The 20,291-nt window shown below is 37.9% G+C and overlaps 1 protein-coding gene across 6 annotated transcripts in view; it reads left to right on the forward strand.

The window, feature by feature from the left end:
* Window positions 1-1,098: 1,098 nt before the first annotated feature.
* The window catches only part of col15a1a (collagen, type XV, alpha 1a), a 55,247-nt gene continuing 36,054 nt past the window's right edge, over window positions 1,099-20,291 (forward strand). For 3 of the 6 annotated variants that reach the window (XM_079447272.1, XM_079447276.1, XM_079447274.1), the window contains exons 1-2: window positions 1,099-1,274; window positions 1,356-1,432. In XM_079447272.1, coding sequence (XP_079303398.1) covers window positions 1,246-1,274; window positions 1,356-1,432 — 106 coding nt within the window. In that variant the 5' untranslated portion in view covers window positions 1,099-1,245. Of the gene's footprint in view, window positions 1,275-1,352; window positions 1,433-20,291 lie in introns of all 6 variants that reach the window. The other 3 variants (XM_079447271.1, XM_079447275.1, XM_079447273.1) reach the window with 1 other exon arrangement.

A 20,291-nucleotide genomic window follows, 5' to 3' on the forward strand; every position in this document is an offset into this window, starting at 1 on the left:
AATCGGCCTTTGTCTGTCTTCCTTTGCAACTTCAGTACGATTTTGTAAGGCTGTTGCAAACATCAAGGTCTTTTATTTCGACATGCAGACATTGCAGGGTTATCGAGAGGCCATCCATGCCATCAGAGGGCTTTGTTTATGGCCTTGGTATTATTAACAAGTTTGTAAATGACTGGAATCGGTCTTTGCTGCAGGTAAATCATTAACCAAATTTTGTCAGTGAATGATGCCTTACCCCAGAAGTAACTGAGGTAGTTATGGCATTGTCTTTCCAGTGAATCATTTCAGCTTTAAATTTAAAAATGAAGTGTCCAAAGTGTCACTTAAGAAAAGGAAAGAATGTTACTGGAAACCGTTTTTCAGATGTTGGCAGACAAAAGTGCCCAGATGTTGCCAGAAGTTGTGGCTGAACATTCATCACTGTTTATCTCCGAGTATTTTTTGTCAATCCATGCTTAAATACTGAAGTAGTGATGGTTCATAAGACAGGAATGGGTCTTGGAGCTTTCATAAACATTTAATCATCACTTCCCTGTTCTCTGTTTGGTTTTATCTTACGCGATGGCCACGAAATGAATTTGGACACCTGGGCAGCACCTACAAACGTGCGTCATTGGATTACAAATCATTCTAGTTTATTTATTTGAAAGCAAAACAGCATGATCTCACTTTTTAAGCGAAACATTTAACAACAAAAGTTTGTTACAATTCATTCAAAATAGCGGCTATGTAACTTTTTCAAAGACAAAACTGTATTTAATACACATAAACAGTGGTGAGGCTTGTTTTTTAAACAGAAACTGATGTAAAATAGACAATGTAATGGATTCACATTCACATTTTCACCGTAATACAAGAATGAAATATTAATTTGAAAAATATAAGAAGAAAGTTTTTTTTTGGCTTTATATACTGTACTGTATATCTTAGTGGAACATAGACTATGAGACACGCCTGTGGGACACATGTGTAAAAAACATTGTGCATCCACAAAAAAACGACTTAAGGTGAGAGATTTGTGCACGAATGCATTTGAATGTGTAGGTGGGCAGTGCTGGTTAAATCGGTGGTCTACGGGATCCCGAGGAGTCGGATTTCAGTGTTTGAGGGAGTCTGGACGAACTGAGACAGCCTTTGTTCACGTGGAGCTCCTCGCAATACCGGGTGGGTGTGCACGAGAGAGGAGAAGAGTGGGATACTGAACTAGTGAGTTGACTCACTGACGGGACCACTGAACTTGGCGACATGGGTCGTGCAAGTGTTTCATCGCTGAGGTGATTTCTGGTTTCTTCATCCAGTGTTAATTCATTTCATTTTGAGATGTCGCATCTTCATATTTTATTTCTCATCAGCAGAGTCCCGCTGTGGTGCTGGAGCATTATTACTGTGTGCATCTGTTCTCCTGGGATTGCCTTTCAACACCTCGAGTCCGGTATGTCACGTCGGTTATGTGTTTTATACAAGCTTGGTTTTCGGTTGTTTTTAAATCCAGGTATAATATCAGATGCGGCTGCAAGCTCAAACTTTGTAGTATTCCTGTGGGAAACCTTTGGCAAATCCCTGATCATTTGGTCAGTTCTTCCATTTTACTAACAATGTCTAACTGTTTGTTTTATTTATTTGGTTTTATTTACGTGGAGATTGAAATATTCAGTAGGTCTACTTGAGCGCTTATATTCTTCTATGCATTTGAAGTAGTAGCTGGTTGAGGTTATGCATATAGGTTGTACACAGTAAAAACGCAAAAGTAAAAGGGTGTCCATGATAAGGTCCATAACGGACAGCTTTCCATTATGACTGCTTGCTTTAATAAAACAGTTTTAAAGGGAAAACTGAATGAATGAAGTTGAGCTCGCGCATTTACGCAGGCGTGTTGATGCGCTCTGGAGCAGTGGCATCTCTGACGTAGACTATGAGACTGCACCACTCGACCTGTCATTGCGCGTTGCTTTATTATGATGCTCGTTTTTAAATGTTTTCAATTGTTCATTTTTATTATAGCTGTTTTAACGACTTTAACAAACATAACTCCGTTATTGCAAATTGATACTTCTATACTTTTCCTTTATGCATTTGGCAGACGCGTTTATCCAAAGTGACCAACCTTACAACCTCATTTAAGGTCGACATTTGTATCACGTGTCTCGGAATCAAGCTAGTTCTTGCATACACTTACAGTGTTTATGAATGCACAAGATATATGTTAAGCGTTTTATAAGCTTTGTCAATGAATCGTTATTAAAAAAAATCGTCCAGAATTGCTGTATTTATTGCATTAACGAAACACACCACTACCTTAAAAGACTTCTTACTGAACAATACGTCTTTCAAATTTTCCATTACATTCTAGTTGAAGTGGATAGTTTTGTGATGGAATTCAAGGTCGCAGAAGGTGGTCACAGAGGGATAAGCCCTGGTATTTTAACCTCCATTACCCTTATAATGACAGAAAGTTGGCACTCACTCCGTTAGTTCACTTCAGTCGAAATAGCTTGCACTTTTCCATTATGACTGCAATTATGCCCTAAGGATGACATAATGCTCACAAAAGCTGTACTGTATTCCATCTGTAAAATAATGCAGAGCTGCTCACACTCACTCCAAATGGGACGGGAGCCAGAGGATTGCATTCTTGACCTCCATTTATGTTCATAACAAACTTAATATGTTTTGAGACATTGTTTGGCTGTTATTACAGGGCTCAGATAACACTGGCGGTTCTCTGCTTGGAAATCAGTGATATTTGTCATACAGTATTAGTGCAAATGCAGAAAAAAGCTATAACGTGATCTTCAGCTAGGGCTGAGTGAGACTTTACTCCCCCTGTCTTGAGAATATCGCTCCTGAGGGCAATTGTGATTTACATTTCGCAAGATGTGCTGTAATATATAATGATAGATTATAGGCTACTGAGGAACTCAGCCATCAGAGCTCTGTACTGGCCAGACAGACTGATTTGGGACAAATATTTCCAGGCCCAGCTGTAAACACATGGAAATAGAGCTGTTGCCACAGAAACGACCCTTTACAATGTATTGGGAGAGAGCAGCTGCTTTTGTAATTCAAATGTTTGTTTGATGCACAAACCTAACTTCTTAAATAAGTTAGAGCTTTGTTCTTCGGCTTTGGCCTTTGTTGCTCAAGTTATAATGCTGTGTGTCCACAGAATTTGCTCTTGGCTGCTCAGTTTCTTCTCTTGTGTATTGTGTTTTTTCAGATTCTCCTTATATCAGATTTTTTAACTGGAGGTTATCACATACTGTAGGATCTCACTTAGTCTATAACCTGGTTTCAGAAACATTCACTTTACAATGACCCAACATTAGCCTTGCTGAAGTGGATAATTGGAGTTGTAAATACATACCTTTTTATTTCTCTGGGTTTTTTGTTCTGGGAGTTTGGGGCTACCCTCTTCATGTTCATATCACGGTTTATTGTCTTCTTAACTAAGAAGCAGTCATAATAATGGTATGCGGCCAACTTGTATTACCAAAGAAATAGAGATAGGTAATTTTTATTTAAGTATTGTCTTAGAACATTTGAACACGTGACGTGTCATGAATCACAGAGGGAGAGAACCCAAGTGCAGGCAGATACGGGGATGACGGGGTTAACAGAGATTTTATTATACAATAAACACAAAACAAAAACCCACAAGGGGTAAAACAAGACAAGAAATAATCAGGACACGGTCTAACTAAACTGAGAAAACAAAGGCTAAGGACAAGACTAGACTAACTCACCAAGACCAGAACTAGAGACAGGATGCACGGATAATCAATACAAGGGTTACAGACGAGGACCGCATACAAGGTAAAATATACAATGAACGAGCACAGGACAATGAACACGAGGATGTTTTATAGGGAACAAACACAGGAGATAACAATGGGCAGGTGCGGGTACTGAAACACTCAGGGAAGGTTAACGAGACAAAAGGGCGGGAAACACTGACGAGACACGAGAAAGCACATGGCAAGTTAGAATCAAAACAAAGCCATGTCTTTCTCACACAAAACCTAAGGCTATGCCATGACTCCGCTGCAAGACCAAGAATAAACATGACATGATAGCGGAATCATGACAACATGTCTCTCAGAAAATAAATAAAATATTAAGACCACTTTTGTGATTTCTCATAGGGCTGTCAAACGATTCATTGCGAATAATCGTGATAAATCTCATCCAGAATAAAGGTTTTTGTTTACATCATATATGTCTGTGTACTGTGCTTAATTATTTTGTATTTATAAACATGAAGACATACTTTAGGAAATATTTACATGTATTTATTTATATTTAACAATAATATTATATATGTGTATATATATATATATATATATATATATAGGCGACACAGTATATACTGTATATATATAAATTATTATACATTTATATATTTTTCTTAAATATATGCATGTATGTTTTAAAAATACAAAATTAATATGCACAGTACACAGACATTTATTATGTAGACAAAAAACTTTTATTCTGGAATAGATTAATTACGATTAATAGTTTTTCAACCTTAATTCCTATGACCTTGTAATTTGTAAAAAAACTGTAAAAGTCTAACACTGTGTCCTCATCAGACACGATGCAACTTTGCAACAAAGTTAGAAAAGGTATATTTAACATGTGTTTTAGATACGTATTGGTCTGGTGTTAATGTCTGGTTTAGACACGATGTAAGGCTATTTTTTATGTGTATCTGTCTTCTTTTTATTTAAAATCAAAGAGTTCGAAGACCACCCTGCTTTTAAATAAGCCATACCCTTTATTCCATCTATCATTTACAGACCTTACTAAGATGAACAATGTGGAGTCCAACATTATTAACAGGTGACCGTTACCGTGGAGATGAAAATGGCATCTTTGCTTCTCTTATTTTTCCAGAAGCTGTTTTCTTACCATTACATATTATTCTGCAGTGTTTTGGGGTTTACTTCACAGCAGTAAAATACACGGGGAATGGTCAGTTGCAGATTAAATGTCTGTGCGCCTTTTTGCGTAATGTAATTGGAAAGTGAGAAGGCTTTTCTTCCTCCACGCTGAAGTATCTGCCATCAATTTCTGGAAAATATTAAGTGACGGATAAAACTCCTTCCAAGGAAATGTGTTACAGTGTCCAAACAAGAATGGTAAGGAGACGTCTCATCCTTTCCCCAACTGGCGTAGAGAACAGGAGAGTCTCTATGGGAAATGCTAACTCTGTTTTGGAGAAAACAGTGGCTATGAGTTTAACCACAGACTTTTCTTTTGCTTAGTTTCCTGATAATAATGCCTCTTTCATTCTATCATGAGACTTAGTCAATGAAGACAATGCTATTGTTAGATTTTGACTTTTAGGCTTCCTTGGAGAGCAGATCCAGTATTATTCTGGGATGCCGCTGGTGGCGTGAATCCCCTAATTTATCATTTTTTCTGTATGAAATACAGAAGTCCCTGCCAAAATTATGTTGGTGGACTTTTTGGCATCTTACAGCTGTTGTTGAGAAGCATGAATGACCAAAGCTCTGTGTTCCATCTGTAGTGTGCTTAGTATCAACTCTAGATTTGTTAAAATAGAACTGCTTTGTGTAGGTCTGCTCATGTATTAAAAGTTTACCTTACAGAGAAGACATTATATATGGACTTCATAACAAAGTATTTAACAAGCATGTACTGTAAATTCTGTCTTTATGTTATATATGATCCTCCCCGTTCTGTATAGATACATTCAGTGATGTATCACCATATTAGTCTCCTGTTTTCATAAAGCAAGAAAAGATCTTCTCAGTGTTTGTATTCACTGCCTACCTTAACTAATGTGTAATCACAACAGGAATGTCCAAACAGAAATGGTGAAAAACAGAGCTCCCGGTAAGAGGAATAGTTTTGCAGAGCGGGCAGGGAAGTCAGACTGCAGGAATGAAATGAGACACAAACCAAAACAGGAAAGCTTGACTGGATGGCTCCATGGCGTACATGACACATCACAGTCATTACAAAAACGAATTCCCATTGTGCTCAACCTGTTTGTTTGTCCAGGTATTTGACCCGTGTACTGACGCAGAGTGTGAAGTTGTGCTACTGATCTTTAACCACTGGAAAATAGCTTTGTGATCCGCCTGTTCTTTATTTAGAGCCATACAGTACATTATATATGGATATATAAGGGTCAATGGGGCTAGTTGTTACAGTTTGTAAGGTGTTTTTTAATACGTGACTGATCACCCTTTAGAATAGGGACCAATTCTCATTATTAATTATGACTTTTGTCTTAATAAACTCCTCATTACTGTTTATAAGGTACGTTTTAGGTTTAGGTATTGGGTACATTAACATTTATTCATTTGGCAGAGGCTTTTATACAAAGTGACTTAAGTAGGAGAGCATATAAACATTTTGTCAACATGCTAAACAGTACCTTTAGTTTACAAGGCCAAGCTACTAGGAGGATTAAAGCTGGACATAGACAGTTATTGGTTAGTCAAATAAATGCGGAACAGATATGTTTTTGAGCTGTTTTTTGAAGGTTGTGGAGGATGCTGCAGTTCGGGTGGATGCTAGCAGTTCATTCCACCACAGGGGTAGGATTAAGGGATGTAGAAGAAGGCATGAATTTGGGCTTTATACATACTAATATACAACCAATAGGCATGTTTATAAGCAAGTAGTAAATTATTCATTGGTGTACCTTAATAAAAAGTGTAACCATGTGAGTTTATGTAAAGACAAAGCTCGGATGTCCAAATTCAAGAAATGGAGACAGTGATTTTTAAATGATTACATTTGTGTTACTGGACTGTTAACTAAGGGTTAGTTCCCCCAAAAATAAAAATTAATTTCAAATAATTGTCTCACCCTCTTGTCATTCAAACCTGCTCCGCAGAACACAAAAGAAGATTTTTTAAAGATTTTTGTAACTGAACAATGGCGGCGGGACCAATTGCCTTGCATTAGTTTAGTGTCGATACAAGACTCACTTTCCTCTTTCACATTCAGACACCATCATTTTCAGTGTGGAGTGTGTAGGGAGGTTGAAAGACAAAGAAAGAGAGACTGGTGGAAATTTGCAGTGAGTAAGCATATTGCTAAATTAAATTAGCATGAGTAATAAATAGATTTTTTAGATGACTGGCTTGCAGTGACGCTGAACTTGTGCATTGTTTGTTACATATGGAACACATCCCTGATATTTTCCTGGTTTTATGTAGCCTGGCTGAAATGAGTAATTGGAAATTCCTTGTCAGCTATGGACAAAAAGGGGGTCTAACAACAGGTGTTCATGTTTTCAGCATTTTTAACAAAGGCAGGATATTACATTTTGGACTTCCTCTAGATGTACTGTATAGCCATAGTGTACATCAGTCAAACCCATAGCAATAGAAGTTTTGACATTTATAGATTTGTAACATGAAGAAGGGAATGAATAGTGTGGAAATATGTAGTGATACAATGAGCATCTATTGCTTTAAAGTTCATGCTTTTGGTTTTAAAGGGTGGATATTGAGTGTAATTTACATTAGTGTGATGCTCACACAGTAGACTTCCTGTAAATGCAACAACTGTTTACTTTAGTCAGCTATCTGTTCTAGACCACACTTTCTTCTTATGTGAAAGTTTGAAGTTTTTTTGTCTTCATCCTCCACTCCAGACCCAAACATATCCTTAAGCACCTAATCACAGATTTCTTGTTATCTTAATGAGGATGTTAAAAGCTTAATGGAGAAAGCCACTAAAGCTTCCTTGTCTCAGCAGATATGGTTATTTTCTTTGTCTAGAGCAGACTGTTAAAAACATTTACAGCTCACAAAATGTGGCGGTGGCGCAACAGCCGAGTAAAACGTGAAAATATAATGTACACACATCACGAAACGGCTTGCAAGGGTAGCTTATATAAGCCCAATTATCACATCCTCCATGCAACGAGGCAAAATTTATACTGGCCAATGTAATAAACAAAATGCATGGCAGGGGTTTGTTGAACTGGATTCTTTGTGTTTCTGCTGGAGTTATGATGTGTGGGGCCAGAAATCTGCTCCATTGATTTATGGATAGTTCCAGCACTTTCCAGGAAATTGGCTCTGTTGAGTTTATAGCAATAGCTCAATAGTTGACCATTTTAGAAATTGAAGGCAGTGTTAACATTCAGAACAACGGTTCGAGATGCAAATCTATGTAACACTGAACCATCACTGTCCAGAATGTCAATGAACCATTTACCGCAAAGGGAAGAACACATTTATTGGAGTTACAGTTTATCTTCCATCTTAATGTTAGGTAGACTCATCATTATGGGCAACTCAAAATCAAACAAACATTTCAATCCACTTCCAACTTGTTCTCATAGGCTCTTACTTGTACTCCTTTTTTAATGACTCTAATGGAAAACCTGACTTTTTGAAAACAAAAGTTTGTTTATAGATGTAAACAAGCAATCAAAAGCTAAAGTATGGTGTTTTAAATGTTTGTTGAAGACGACTGTCAGTGGCCCATCAGAACTTTAGATTGGTAGCTTGAGGCTCTTTTTAAAATCTACTGCTTAAAGAGTCAAGCTCTCAAAAGCCACTGTTTCTTTGATAAACCCAGATGTTCCAGGAGACTAAAACCAAATGGTCCTTTTCAAGTGATCCCCAAGAAGCTAATGGGACCAATTGAGTCAGCAGGGTAAAATGCTGATTCATATTGTCATGGATTTTGAGACAGAGAACCCACTCGCAGACAGTAAGGTAGGAAAAAGAGACATTAATAAATAATATTAAAGTCCTCGATGGGTCAAACAGCAACTCAAACAGGACTTAAAAAAACACTTCCCAGGAGGGGGCAAAACAAAAGAATGTCCAGGTAACAAAATAATAAGTCCACAAAATTGCGTCGAGGCAAGACTAGAAACAAGTTATATCTCAAGGGGAATCCATAACACTGGAGGACAAACAATAACGAACTCGCAAGGGAGGACAAGTGGCACAAAGTCACATCGAATACACACACATAACACAACAAGCACAAAAGACATGGTACTGTCACGACCCTGTCCACAGAACTAGAAAACTACTGACAGGAAAGACAGCGGGCCATGGGAGAAACATCAGCGGGACAAGACCGACAGATACGAGGACAAACACCACAGACAAAGAACAGACAAACTAGGGGGGACATGGACATTAAAAAAAGGGGTTGGGGTTGGCCACACAAGTCCAACACAAGAGTCCCACGACTCCCTTCTCCCATGCCTTCCGAGGCTGACTGGTGGTGCAGGACCTCCGGGAGTTTAGGTGGACTGAGCGGAGTTCCCCAGTGTGGTGATCGCCACCACGCAATCCTCTGGCAATAACATACTCGCAAGGTACAGAGAACACGAGGGACTTAAAAAGAGGGAAAAAAATTAGGCAAGTTAAGATGAGGGGAATCAAACACTAAGGTCGAAATATTGGAAATAAGTGGGCGGGGCTAAGAGACGCGACAGGTGGACACGTTGTGCAAATTTGTAAATCACGTTCATGCAGTCTATACTTCTAAACTTATATTTAAACTTCATAATGTTCCGTGCCGGGGTTCTGTAAAACTCAAAAATTGATATGCCATCAGCAAAGGTAGGAGGGTCTGGGGTTCACAGCGCTACGCCCTGGCGACATTCTGAGACAGGCCAATTAGAGAGCAGCCTCAGGTCATCTGCCGGAAAAAGTTTGTGTACCTAAATAAACTCTAATTCGTCCAGCGCTCCGCACGTCAAATATATATGTATTGTCACATAAATTAACCAAATACAATTTGAAATAATACTTTAAATGAATGCAAACACAACCACCAGGCGAATGTAGTGTTAATAAATCTGTTTATGTCAAAATTATATTGCAATTTATAATATAGTTTGTTGAACTCATGTTTAACAGTCCCCTATTGACCAGCCGCCACTGGAGAAAGCCCAACTGAAAAGGAAGAGATTGTTTACTGTTAAGTACTTGGCAGTACCGTAGCCCCAGATTTGGTAACCTTCTACACTTGGCTGACACCAACCAAGATCATAAATCAAAAATCGTCTTCCATCCTGATATCTCTGGCTGGACCTCTGGAGAATTATGTTTGTGATGGCAGCGCAAAAGGTTTTACCCCATGAATATATTTAGATATTTTCTTTGTTATTTGGAGTAATATACACTGTAACCTATGTTGCTACAGAGTTTTTTCAGCATTTCCTGTAGATGGTCCAATATTTAGTCCTCTTTTATGGGTGGTAAAAAAGCTAAGAGCGTGTCTACACTGGACTCGGCGTAGAGCGATGCAGCATAACAAATGATAATTGAATATAGCCCATTATCTGTTTTAATTGGATGTGGCGCGATTCGAAAGTCTCGTTTGAACAAGCCGTGTGTCCTGTCGTGTTGGTCGCGTCCACACGGTGTGAGTAGAAAAAGTAGTCAAGATCTTGTGCTTGACCGTGAAATGGTTTAAGGAATAGTTCATCATTATTTATATGGCCTTTTTTTTCATTTCAAACCAGTTTGACTTTCATGCTTCTGCAGAACACAAAAGAAGATATTTTGAAGAAAGTTGGTAACAGAAAACCATTGGTTCTTATTGGCTTGCATTGGTTTTGTGTCCATACAATAGAAGTCAATGTGAACAAACGATTTTTGGTAACCAACATTTTTCTTAATATCTTCTTTTGTTATTTACAGAAGAAAGACAATCACACAGGTTTAAAATTACAACAGGGTGAGTTTTAAAGGTGAACTATTCCTTTGTGTAGATGAGCGGGATGCATCAATAATATGAACAGTGACCCAGCTTAAGTTTTCCACATAAAATGTTTATACATGTAAACATTCTGTAAAAATATAACCTTGATATCTTTAATACTGGCTGCGAAAGTCGTAATGCCAAAGAATTGAACTATGGTTTAAATCATAGGCAAATTAATGGTTGAAATCCCACTTTTTTAATGCTCCTTATCTCACAATTAGGTCTGGATTTAACAGACAGGGTCACAAATAACCCTTTAATGGCACATATTGCTAGACAAGCACAGTTTAATTTCCTGTGTGAGATAATATGTTTCAAACAGGATGTTTGTGTTGGAAATAAAACAGCTAAGGAATAATGCACTGTGAATTTATGGTTCAGTGAGTGAGAGAGTCGTTTAAAAAGTACAGATGGTAAATGAGATGAGAATGTCGGAAAAAGAGAAAAAGGATACAGCAGGGCACTTTTGATAAGAACTCTCACCTCCCCGCTCTAGAAAGCTCATCATATCATAGATATAAATAACTAGATGCCGCATGAGCATCTGTTTTAATAGGCCGCCATGCGACGGTGTGAGCCGGTCGGTAACCACTCAAAATCATGCTGATTTTGTATGATTATGAAAACATATTTATTGTTGTGTGAACTCAAACATTATATATGTCACACTAACATTTGACAACAACGTTATCCCGTTTTTTCAGGAATTTATATTCCTGTGGTTTTCACAGCCATGGCTGCGCAGTGACGGGGCATTCTAGTAAACTGTGAGTGACATCAGTGGGAGGTTACAAGATGGCGGACACGTACACGTTAGAGGTCTTCACGGGTCCACTTAGATCCGAAAACCCGAGGTCCGGCCCGAGACCCGAACTATCCTGTACAATAACAGCGCGTCGCTTGGGTGTGTGCGTGTAGTTACCAACTCTCCTCCAACCCTCAGCCGATCGGTTGAAAGCCACGCAAATCTTCCGAAAGTCGCGGTGATCTTCAAATCACCTTAGAATTGAAATCCCGAAGTTTCCAACGCTGCAGGGGTTTGCACTCGATGTAGTTACCATCGTATTCAGGAAAAACATACTTCCACCAGAAGTAGATATTAAAAGACGCGCACATTTCAGTACTACGCGGTTTGGAACACATTGTTGAGACAGAATGTTCGCGTGAGTGGTTGCCATGTCGTCACTTATTTAGATTTGATTCAGCTAAAACTGGCACAACCCATCTAGCCTCAGTTTGCGCAATTTGCCAGAGCAAAACAAGAGGATCAACGTGTTCATTGCCATATCAATTTCATTAATAAACGTCGGTTTACATTCAGGTCTAGTCGGGTTTAAAAAATATATTCGATGGGTCGGACTCGGGTCTAACGTTATCAGGTCTGTCTCGGGTTGGGGCTTTAAAATAAAAACATTATCGGGTCTGTCTCGGGTTCGGGTAAAAAGTGATTCGGTTCATTTCAGGTCGGGTAAAGATCTTTGGACCCGAGAAGACCTCTAGTACACGTGCATGAAGCGATTGAATGTGGCATCTAGTTATATAATATATCTATGAGAACTGACATAAGTCTTTCCAACCTATTTGTAAATCCTCAAATTCTGATTTATATGGATGGATTTTCTGATTTGTATGCACGAAAAGTTTAAGTTCAGATCAAACAGCTGCAACAGCAGGATTTCAATTAAATGCTCAGCTTGTAGAAGTATGTAGCTAGCGGCTAACTGCTATATTAGATCTCAATGAACGAAATATCCAGGTTAAAACTCTTCACTTATATACTTTGCATAATGTTGTGAGAACAAACCCATACTTGGATCAGAAAATAAGTGAGCTACTGGACAGTCTATGGTGCTACTTGATGGCCTCGGTTACATGAGATCCCAGATGTTCTCAACCGGATTTAAGTCTGGGGAACGTAAGGGCCAGTCAATGGGATCAGTGCTTTCATTGTCCAGATACATCCTACAGACTCTGGTCACATGAGGACGGGCCTTTTCATGCACCAGCAATAAGATCTGTCAATAGATTTGAGGATTTCATCCCCATACTTCATGGCACGTTGAGGTCGATGAGACCCATTGAGGATTGGCCTCCCCAAATCACCCTTGCTGTTGCCTCTTTTCACCAAAACAAATGAAAATGGTTCACAATCACTTATGCTTCCTTAACGGATTGATTGATATTTCTGAAGGTTAACCGACTTGGTGTTAAGCTGTAATGATTAAGTGTTCCCTTAGCAGCTTATAAAGTCCAGATACTGCAGAAGAACAAATATTATTCAACTTACTTCAACTGAGTTACTAGTCCCATTTTTGTGAATATTTCGGACATGAATTAAAATGACTGCGTAAGAGGTAGGCTACATAAATAACCAAACAAGTCCATTTCGTTGCACAGAATAAATTCTCATTTGGTAAAGCATCTGTGAAATTTTCTCAGAATTCAGTGGCCATGTAAAGTGATAACAGTTGCGCTTTTTCTGTTCTTACACTAAGCTTTAATTTGGATGGAACTTGTGAACATCACTAAAGAGCCTATGAACATGTTTCTAAGTGTCTAGTTTTGTAGAAATGATGAAAGAGGGCACAGGATCAGGAAAAATCTAGACTTGGGACTTGACCTTAGGTCGCACGTAACCCCAGAACAATATGTTGGAGCTTTGCCCACAGGGCTGTGGCTCCGATCATAAAATATATTCTAAAGATGGCTTTTACTGCCAGCTTATGTTGTCTGCTGTTATGACCTGAGACAGTTTGATGTCTCAAACATTACTGAAAGCTTGGAAATGTTGAATTTTCCCTTAGGACATGATTACGTTTTTTTAAACTTAAAATAATTTTACAAACATGCAAAGGAATTCATTTTCAAAAGAAGCTTGAACTTGGCTAAAAAGCATTAAATCTACACACCAATACATAAGATCTTAGTCTTCACCATGGTGTTCCCATCTTCCCTTGATTCTTTGCCTACCCCTTTGGAAGCTTCACACTTAAGCTTGAATCTCCATGTTGAGAAGTTGCAGTTTGGAAACAGGCTGCCGTAGTCATTTAAGGCAGGTTCCTATTTCTCTAACACTTTGTTTCAAGTTTTTGACCCTACAGCTGCTTAAACACAGCTGTTGATCTTAGAGTTGATGTGACGTTTACCACCCAGCGATGGACTATGAGGTATAGTCAATGTGAATTTAATAGCCCTGGTCCATGTGAATTTAATGTTGCTTGTCAACATACAGTATATGTTTGTATTAATCCAATTATTAGAATGCTTTCTGACTTCTTAAGGCAAATCTTAGACTTTTCCTGGATGTTTTGTAGATTTCCTTGGCAATGTAAAGGACAAGTTAATGAACTCAAGTTTCTTTTGCCTTTTTGAGTGCATCTGTCCACAATCATCATCAAGCATCAAGGTTGTTTATTTACATGTAATCCAAGATTTCTTCAGTAAAACAGTCTCTAAACAAAATCTCACCGTACTCGTAACTATTTTACGAGGTGGTTAATTCGTATGAATTTGTACGTTTTTATTAATTCTTTTTGGAACTATTTGCTTTTGCCCCGATGATTTTAGGTTTAGGGTCGGGCTATTATTATTTATTTTTCTAATAAACGTTTGTTTCTGTACAATTGACATTTTACAGATTCATAAGAATTAGCCACCTTGTAAAATAGTTCTGAATTCTCAGGTAGCTGGTTGACTGTATTTTAGCTGAAACCATGGTCCTTGGTGATTAACCGTTCTATGGATGTGTCGTAATGTGCAGGGACGGATTATGACTTCAAGAGGCCCCCGGGCCAGTTACCCCCAAGGGCCCCCCTCCCACAATCTTTATGTCACTGTGCTTTTACAGTTATGGAAGTAAAGGTTAAGATGATAATAAATATTAAATCCGTGTTTTTAATAAGTTCTATGTAGTTTAATAAGTTAAAGTATCATTAAAAACACGTTTTGCCATGATTTGTTGATCATTTCTTTTTTTACAGGGTATCCACAGAGGCCTTGTATAGTCTATGCCCATATATCAAACATAGATAAACATTTTTTTCATTGTTGTTGGGTTCTCTGTACCAAACTTGATGGCGCAACCTTGAAGCACAGGGCCCCCTAAGGCTCATGCTAGTCAAGGGCCCCTGGCCCAAATGACCCGGTCAGTAATCCATCCCTGGTAATGTGGCATAAAGTGTGCATTCCAAGCAACATTTGCTGAAATGGTGTTCACTAAACATATAATTATATAATCAGATATTGCTAAAAATCATATTGTGTTCCACTCTCATTACCTTTGATTTAACCAATCTTTTTCTAGACCCAAGGAAAATAGCAACGTGCATCTATAAATCTTTTGTTATTAGCTCTCGACAGAATAAAATGACTGTGTGCTTGACAGGGGTTTGCAATAAAGGAGACACCACACAGATTAGGAGAATGTCAGGGGCAGAGGATTTTATCAGGTCCAGCAGTCTTCTGAAAGCTCATGTTACCGTTTTAATCTACGGGCCTTGACTTACACACAAAACTCTTGCTCTGTTAAACGCTGGTCTGTAGTGCTTTAGAGGCTGCTCCTGTTCCTTGAGAATCTGGAATCGGTACAAGAATGTGCTGGTTAAAGTCTGAACGTCTGCTTCATGTCTTACAGAGGCTGTGTCTGTGCGATGGAGAGATGGATTGATAGAGGAAAACTAAAACTAATGGAGTGATAGAGCGACGCTGACAGAAATTGGTAGTTATATCAGAGGATATAACCCATGTGTATGCATAGTATACCATATCCAAACAAATAGCTTCAGCTTTTGAGTCAGTATTAGTATTGACCACTTTGGTAAACGTGAACAACGCTTGTCCAGAATAACCTCCTGTTTCAGGAGAACTTTGCAGAAAAACTTTCCTGTTTCAACACTTTACAAACGTTTGAACAAATACAAGAAACAGAACATTCATAATCAAATCAAAATGTTAAACATCTTTAAGATTTATTTATATCCGTAAGATTTAAAGGAGCAATGTTAACGTTTCAGCTGCATCTAGCGGTGAGATTACAAATGGCAACCAACGGCTAATTCCACCCCTCCTTTTAGAAGCACTACGGCAGCTCTCACAGGACAAAGGTATCGTTGCGTTTGCGTACCGTATTTACGAAGCATTTTCTGTTGAGCAGTTTGTCCGTTTAGGGCTACTGTACAAACAACATGGTGAACTCCATGCAAGGGAGTTGAAGACAAAGTTATGTATATTATATTGTATTTCTGTCAATAGATCCTCCTAAATATTAGATACAGCTCCATTAAAAATAAAACAAATAAAAATACATCTGGAAATACTTCTGGACCAGTGGAAATGCTTCTGGACCATCTTGCGAAGCGTGTCCATATAATGGGTCAGCAGGGGTCAATGCTCATTGGTTACCAATATCTTCTTTTGTGGGCTGCAGAAGATAGTCCTACAGGTTTGGAAATCCACCTCTAATTAATGCAATTCAAATCTACATATGAAAGTCTCAGTCCCTGAAATTTGGGAATTCCCCCACATACACAGTCAAGCTTCCCCCAGTCTTTCACAAGAACACATATAATATAAGTGCAGGGACCCTGGCTCAGGTATAAACAGATCTTAATAGATTGATTTGACTGTGTATATGAAGGGAGTCATGCCAGATGGTTGTAATGAACATAAAAACAGATGTGCAGTGATAACATCTGCCTGTCAGCACCTCCTCAGGTGTTCCTTTTAATTTAACAACATCTGTATTAGTTTGGTGCTTACCTTGCTGGCTGATTTCACCCCGCTGTCTTTTTTGTTTTTGCTTTGTCTCGACACACAGTCAGGGTTTCAATGAATTCAAGACTTGGAAGAGTTTAAAACTGACTCAAAAGACAGTCGGTTGTTTTAGCAAAGGGTCAGAACAATTGCTGTATTACAAAATGAATCAAGTTGAGGGTGATCTTCCAAAAATGATCAATCATTATCAGTCGTAATGAACACAAACAGAAATGAAGTATGAAGGATTTTGTATTGTAATGACTACATGTTGGCTGAGGATATATGTTTGCTTTTGTGACCAAAAATTAGCTTTGGTAAGAAGCATCTGCTAAATGCAAATGTAAAAAATGTAAATGTATTATGCATATGAAAATTATGTGTCGTACATATACAATTAAAGAGTTATAAATAGAAAAAATAAAAATAATGCAGAGTTTCTTCTCTCTCTCTCTCTCTCTCTCTCTTTCTCTCTCTCTCTCTCTTTCTCTCTCTCACTCTCTGATCTCAGCTTAGCCCACTTCTTCCTTGTGTGAGTCTTGGCCCCTTATCCCGAGAAATGTTGATGTAAAGCCCCATGAGTTTCCCCCAGAGTTTAGAAAAGATGAAGGTGGATGAGGGAATACTGTACACCTCTGTTAGACCGGTGTCATTCATATTTGACACCTAATGGGTCATACTACATGTAGTTCTTTAATCTATAGTAACCTGAGGAGCAGCAGTGGGAATTCATGACACATTCAAAGTGTTATTACTATGTTATTACCTTGTTTTCTTCATTTAACCAAGTAAACAGATCTAAGTATTTAAATTTTACAAAACAGCATGATACAGAGTGCCTTATTTGTCTCTAAACGAATGTTTGCATCCATAATCTGCATTCTGACACCGTTTCCGTTTACGCTTGCTTGTGGGCATAGGCAAATAAGAGAACAACAGTGGTTGGGGTGAAAGATTTGCATTCCCAGGACGCTTTTGCTCAAATTCTACTTGTGTTAGGGAGGAAACCTGCATTACAATTCTGTCTGTCCCCTGTTTCACACCGTTGTGTTTAAACAAACTGAACTATTGGATGAGTGCTACATGTCAGATCTTCCAATACGTTTTCTGAATTACTGTCCTCCTCTGACTGATACTTTCCTTATTTAAAGGTCATTTATTAGTCATGACGGTAACATTTGCACAAAATCCAGTATGGGTATGCGCTGACTGCAGACAAGTACATGATTGTTTGACAGAAGATGTCATGAATGACGTTTGATGGGATTTGTTTATGGTACTTTGCTGAACTGCTACTCAACCAAGCAATATTTAAATGATGTCTTTCCTCTCATTCCTTCGGATCTCTCCAATCATTTTATGAATAGAAATGCAGTTTGCTTGAGAGCGTTTGAAAAAAAAACATTTCCAGTCTTTGAAATTCTAAATACTCTTTCAAAGAGTAGTTGTGTTGTTCACTGTCTTTTTTGCTGGAGTGATGAAGCCCATCTTAGGTGGTTTGAACATGTGTGTATCTTTAAAGAAAACAATTTGTTTTGTGCATACTTTCTTTTTATTCTCGGACAAAACAAGAATAAAATATATAAAATCAAAATGGTTAACATTTTCCTTTGAGATAGGGGCACTGTGAGTGACATTTAGACTTGCATGTTTTAATATTTTCTCAATATCGTATTACATCAGAATGCTGTAACTATTATAACGTGATTTATGAAAGAATTGTGATATAAAGCAGAGGCCATTTGGAACATGTGTAGTTTATTATTATGCTTTGCATGCCAAGTAATGTCATTTGGGGAAAGTTCACTCAGAAATCTGAGCGAACTGGGGCTTCATTGAGCTTCTAGCTGGAAAAGTTAACCTCAGCTAAGTATAAAACCTCAGAAATGTGCTTAATGTTAGGAAGGAAAACTGTGTGTGTTTATGTTTTAATGTAAACATGTAATTCTGTATTAGTACAGTAAAGCGATTTAAATGTCAAAGCACATACACATGCCATTGAATCATCCAAAAGACATTGCAGTGACGTATTTGTACGTTTATGATACTTCAATTAAACCAAAGCAAATATGTGAAGCACAGAACAAAGTTTTTATAATAAGTCTTATCAAATACAGTTTAGTTCAAAATCAAAGTATTGTTTCGTTTGCTTACCTGTATAAAGTTAGTCAGTCAGTATCTGTAGGACTGAACTATACATTGTAAAATATCTGCATTAATTCCTGATGCATATCTGTCGGTGTAAAACGGCGAGTAGCCCACAAAATAAACAGTTATTACGTGCAAGTGATTACTATTCTTTAACCTAACACAATGCTTCAATTTCATTTGTCTCTTGTGCATTTTAAATCAAAGGCAGACGGGAGGAAATCCGAAAGTGGGTGAAGGAGGGAAATGCTGGTAAATGGCACATTTCAGCATTGACTGTTTTGCCTGCGTTTATATGGGGAGTGGCAGGATCATATAATTGCAAAGCTATTTCAGACTGTGAAAAAATGATTTGACCCCGTCTGGCCTCTGTGTCCTCAAGCTAAGGTTAAGTGTGACCTTATGTACAGTATGTAAGGTTCACATTTGTAATAACAATTTTCATCAATTACTTCCATATTTAAAATGTTGCAAACCATTAATTCCACACAGATAAATAATTTATGTGAATGTTAATTATATGAATCAGTAATTATGGAATAAAGTTGTACAATTTTAAGATTTTTACTTAAAGCATCTGTTGTGGTGTTGATGAACTTGCACGCTTTTTTATCTTCCTTACATTATTTACTTGATCTCAAATGAATATTTGAAGAGTTTGGTTCCAAAATCAAGGTTATGTTTTGAATTATTTTGTCATGTTTTCATTGTGTTTTATTGTGTTAGTTAGCTGTTATTATGGCTTAAATCAAAACAAAACAACTGCAGTTTGATTGATTTTAATTGGACTGCATAATAAAAAACATGTTTTTTTTTTCTTCAAATATTCATTTTTTTTTTATACATTTGGTATTAATTAAACACCATAAAGGACCGACAGAAAGTAAGAGAAGTTGTTCTTGTGGCGTCCAACCCCTCTAATGTTCTAAAGTATGAGCTCACAATTAAATCATGGAAGGCCTGTTTTTTGCTCCATGTAGGTCACCTCCTCTGAGCTCTCTCACTTGAGGCTCAGGGAAGGGTCTATAGAATCAAGGGAACTGCTCAGATGACCTGAAGTTCCTCCTCATATTGGCTGACTTCAGTACTTCAATTTTGATCAGCCTCTCTTTCTGCAGCCTAACATCATTTCCTTACATACTGTATCTCCACAAGCCAAACTCTACACCCAACAAAAATCACTACAGTTGTTCAATAAGCAGCATGAACTCAGGTTGATGTCATGCACAGTCAGCAACATTTCACAACAAATTCGCCCTCATTTCATTTAGAGCCTGTGTGTGACTCTTTCCTCAGTGGAGCACAAAAGAAGATATTTTGGGAAATGTCTCAGTTGTTTTGTGTTGATACGATGAAAGTCAATGAGGTCCAATGTAGTTTGGTTACCAACATTCTTCAAAATATCTTCTTTTGTGTTCTGCACAAGACAGAAAGTCATACAGGTTTTTAATCACACAAGGGTGAATAAATGATCTTTTGGGTGAACTATCCCCTTAACGGAGTTCCGGTTTCCTACATGGACGCGATTTACATCTGTCCTTATCTCCAGAACCTATACAAGTGATTTGCCATTCTGCTGTACAGTCTAATTTGGAAAGTGATTCCTACCTTAAGAATCAGTTTTCTTTATCCTTTTTTCATCTGCAGTTCAAGATTTAATTTCG

This window comes from Barbatula barbatula (genome assembly GCF_947034865.1).
Source record: "Barbatula barbatula genome assembly, chromosome: 23".
NCBI lineage: Eukaryota > Metazoa > Chordata > Actinopteri > Cypriniformes > Nemacheilidae > Barbatula > Barbatula barbatula.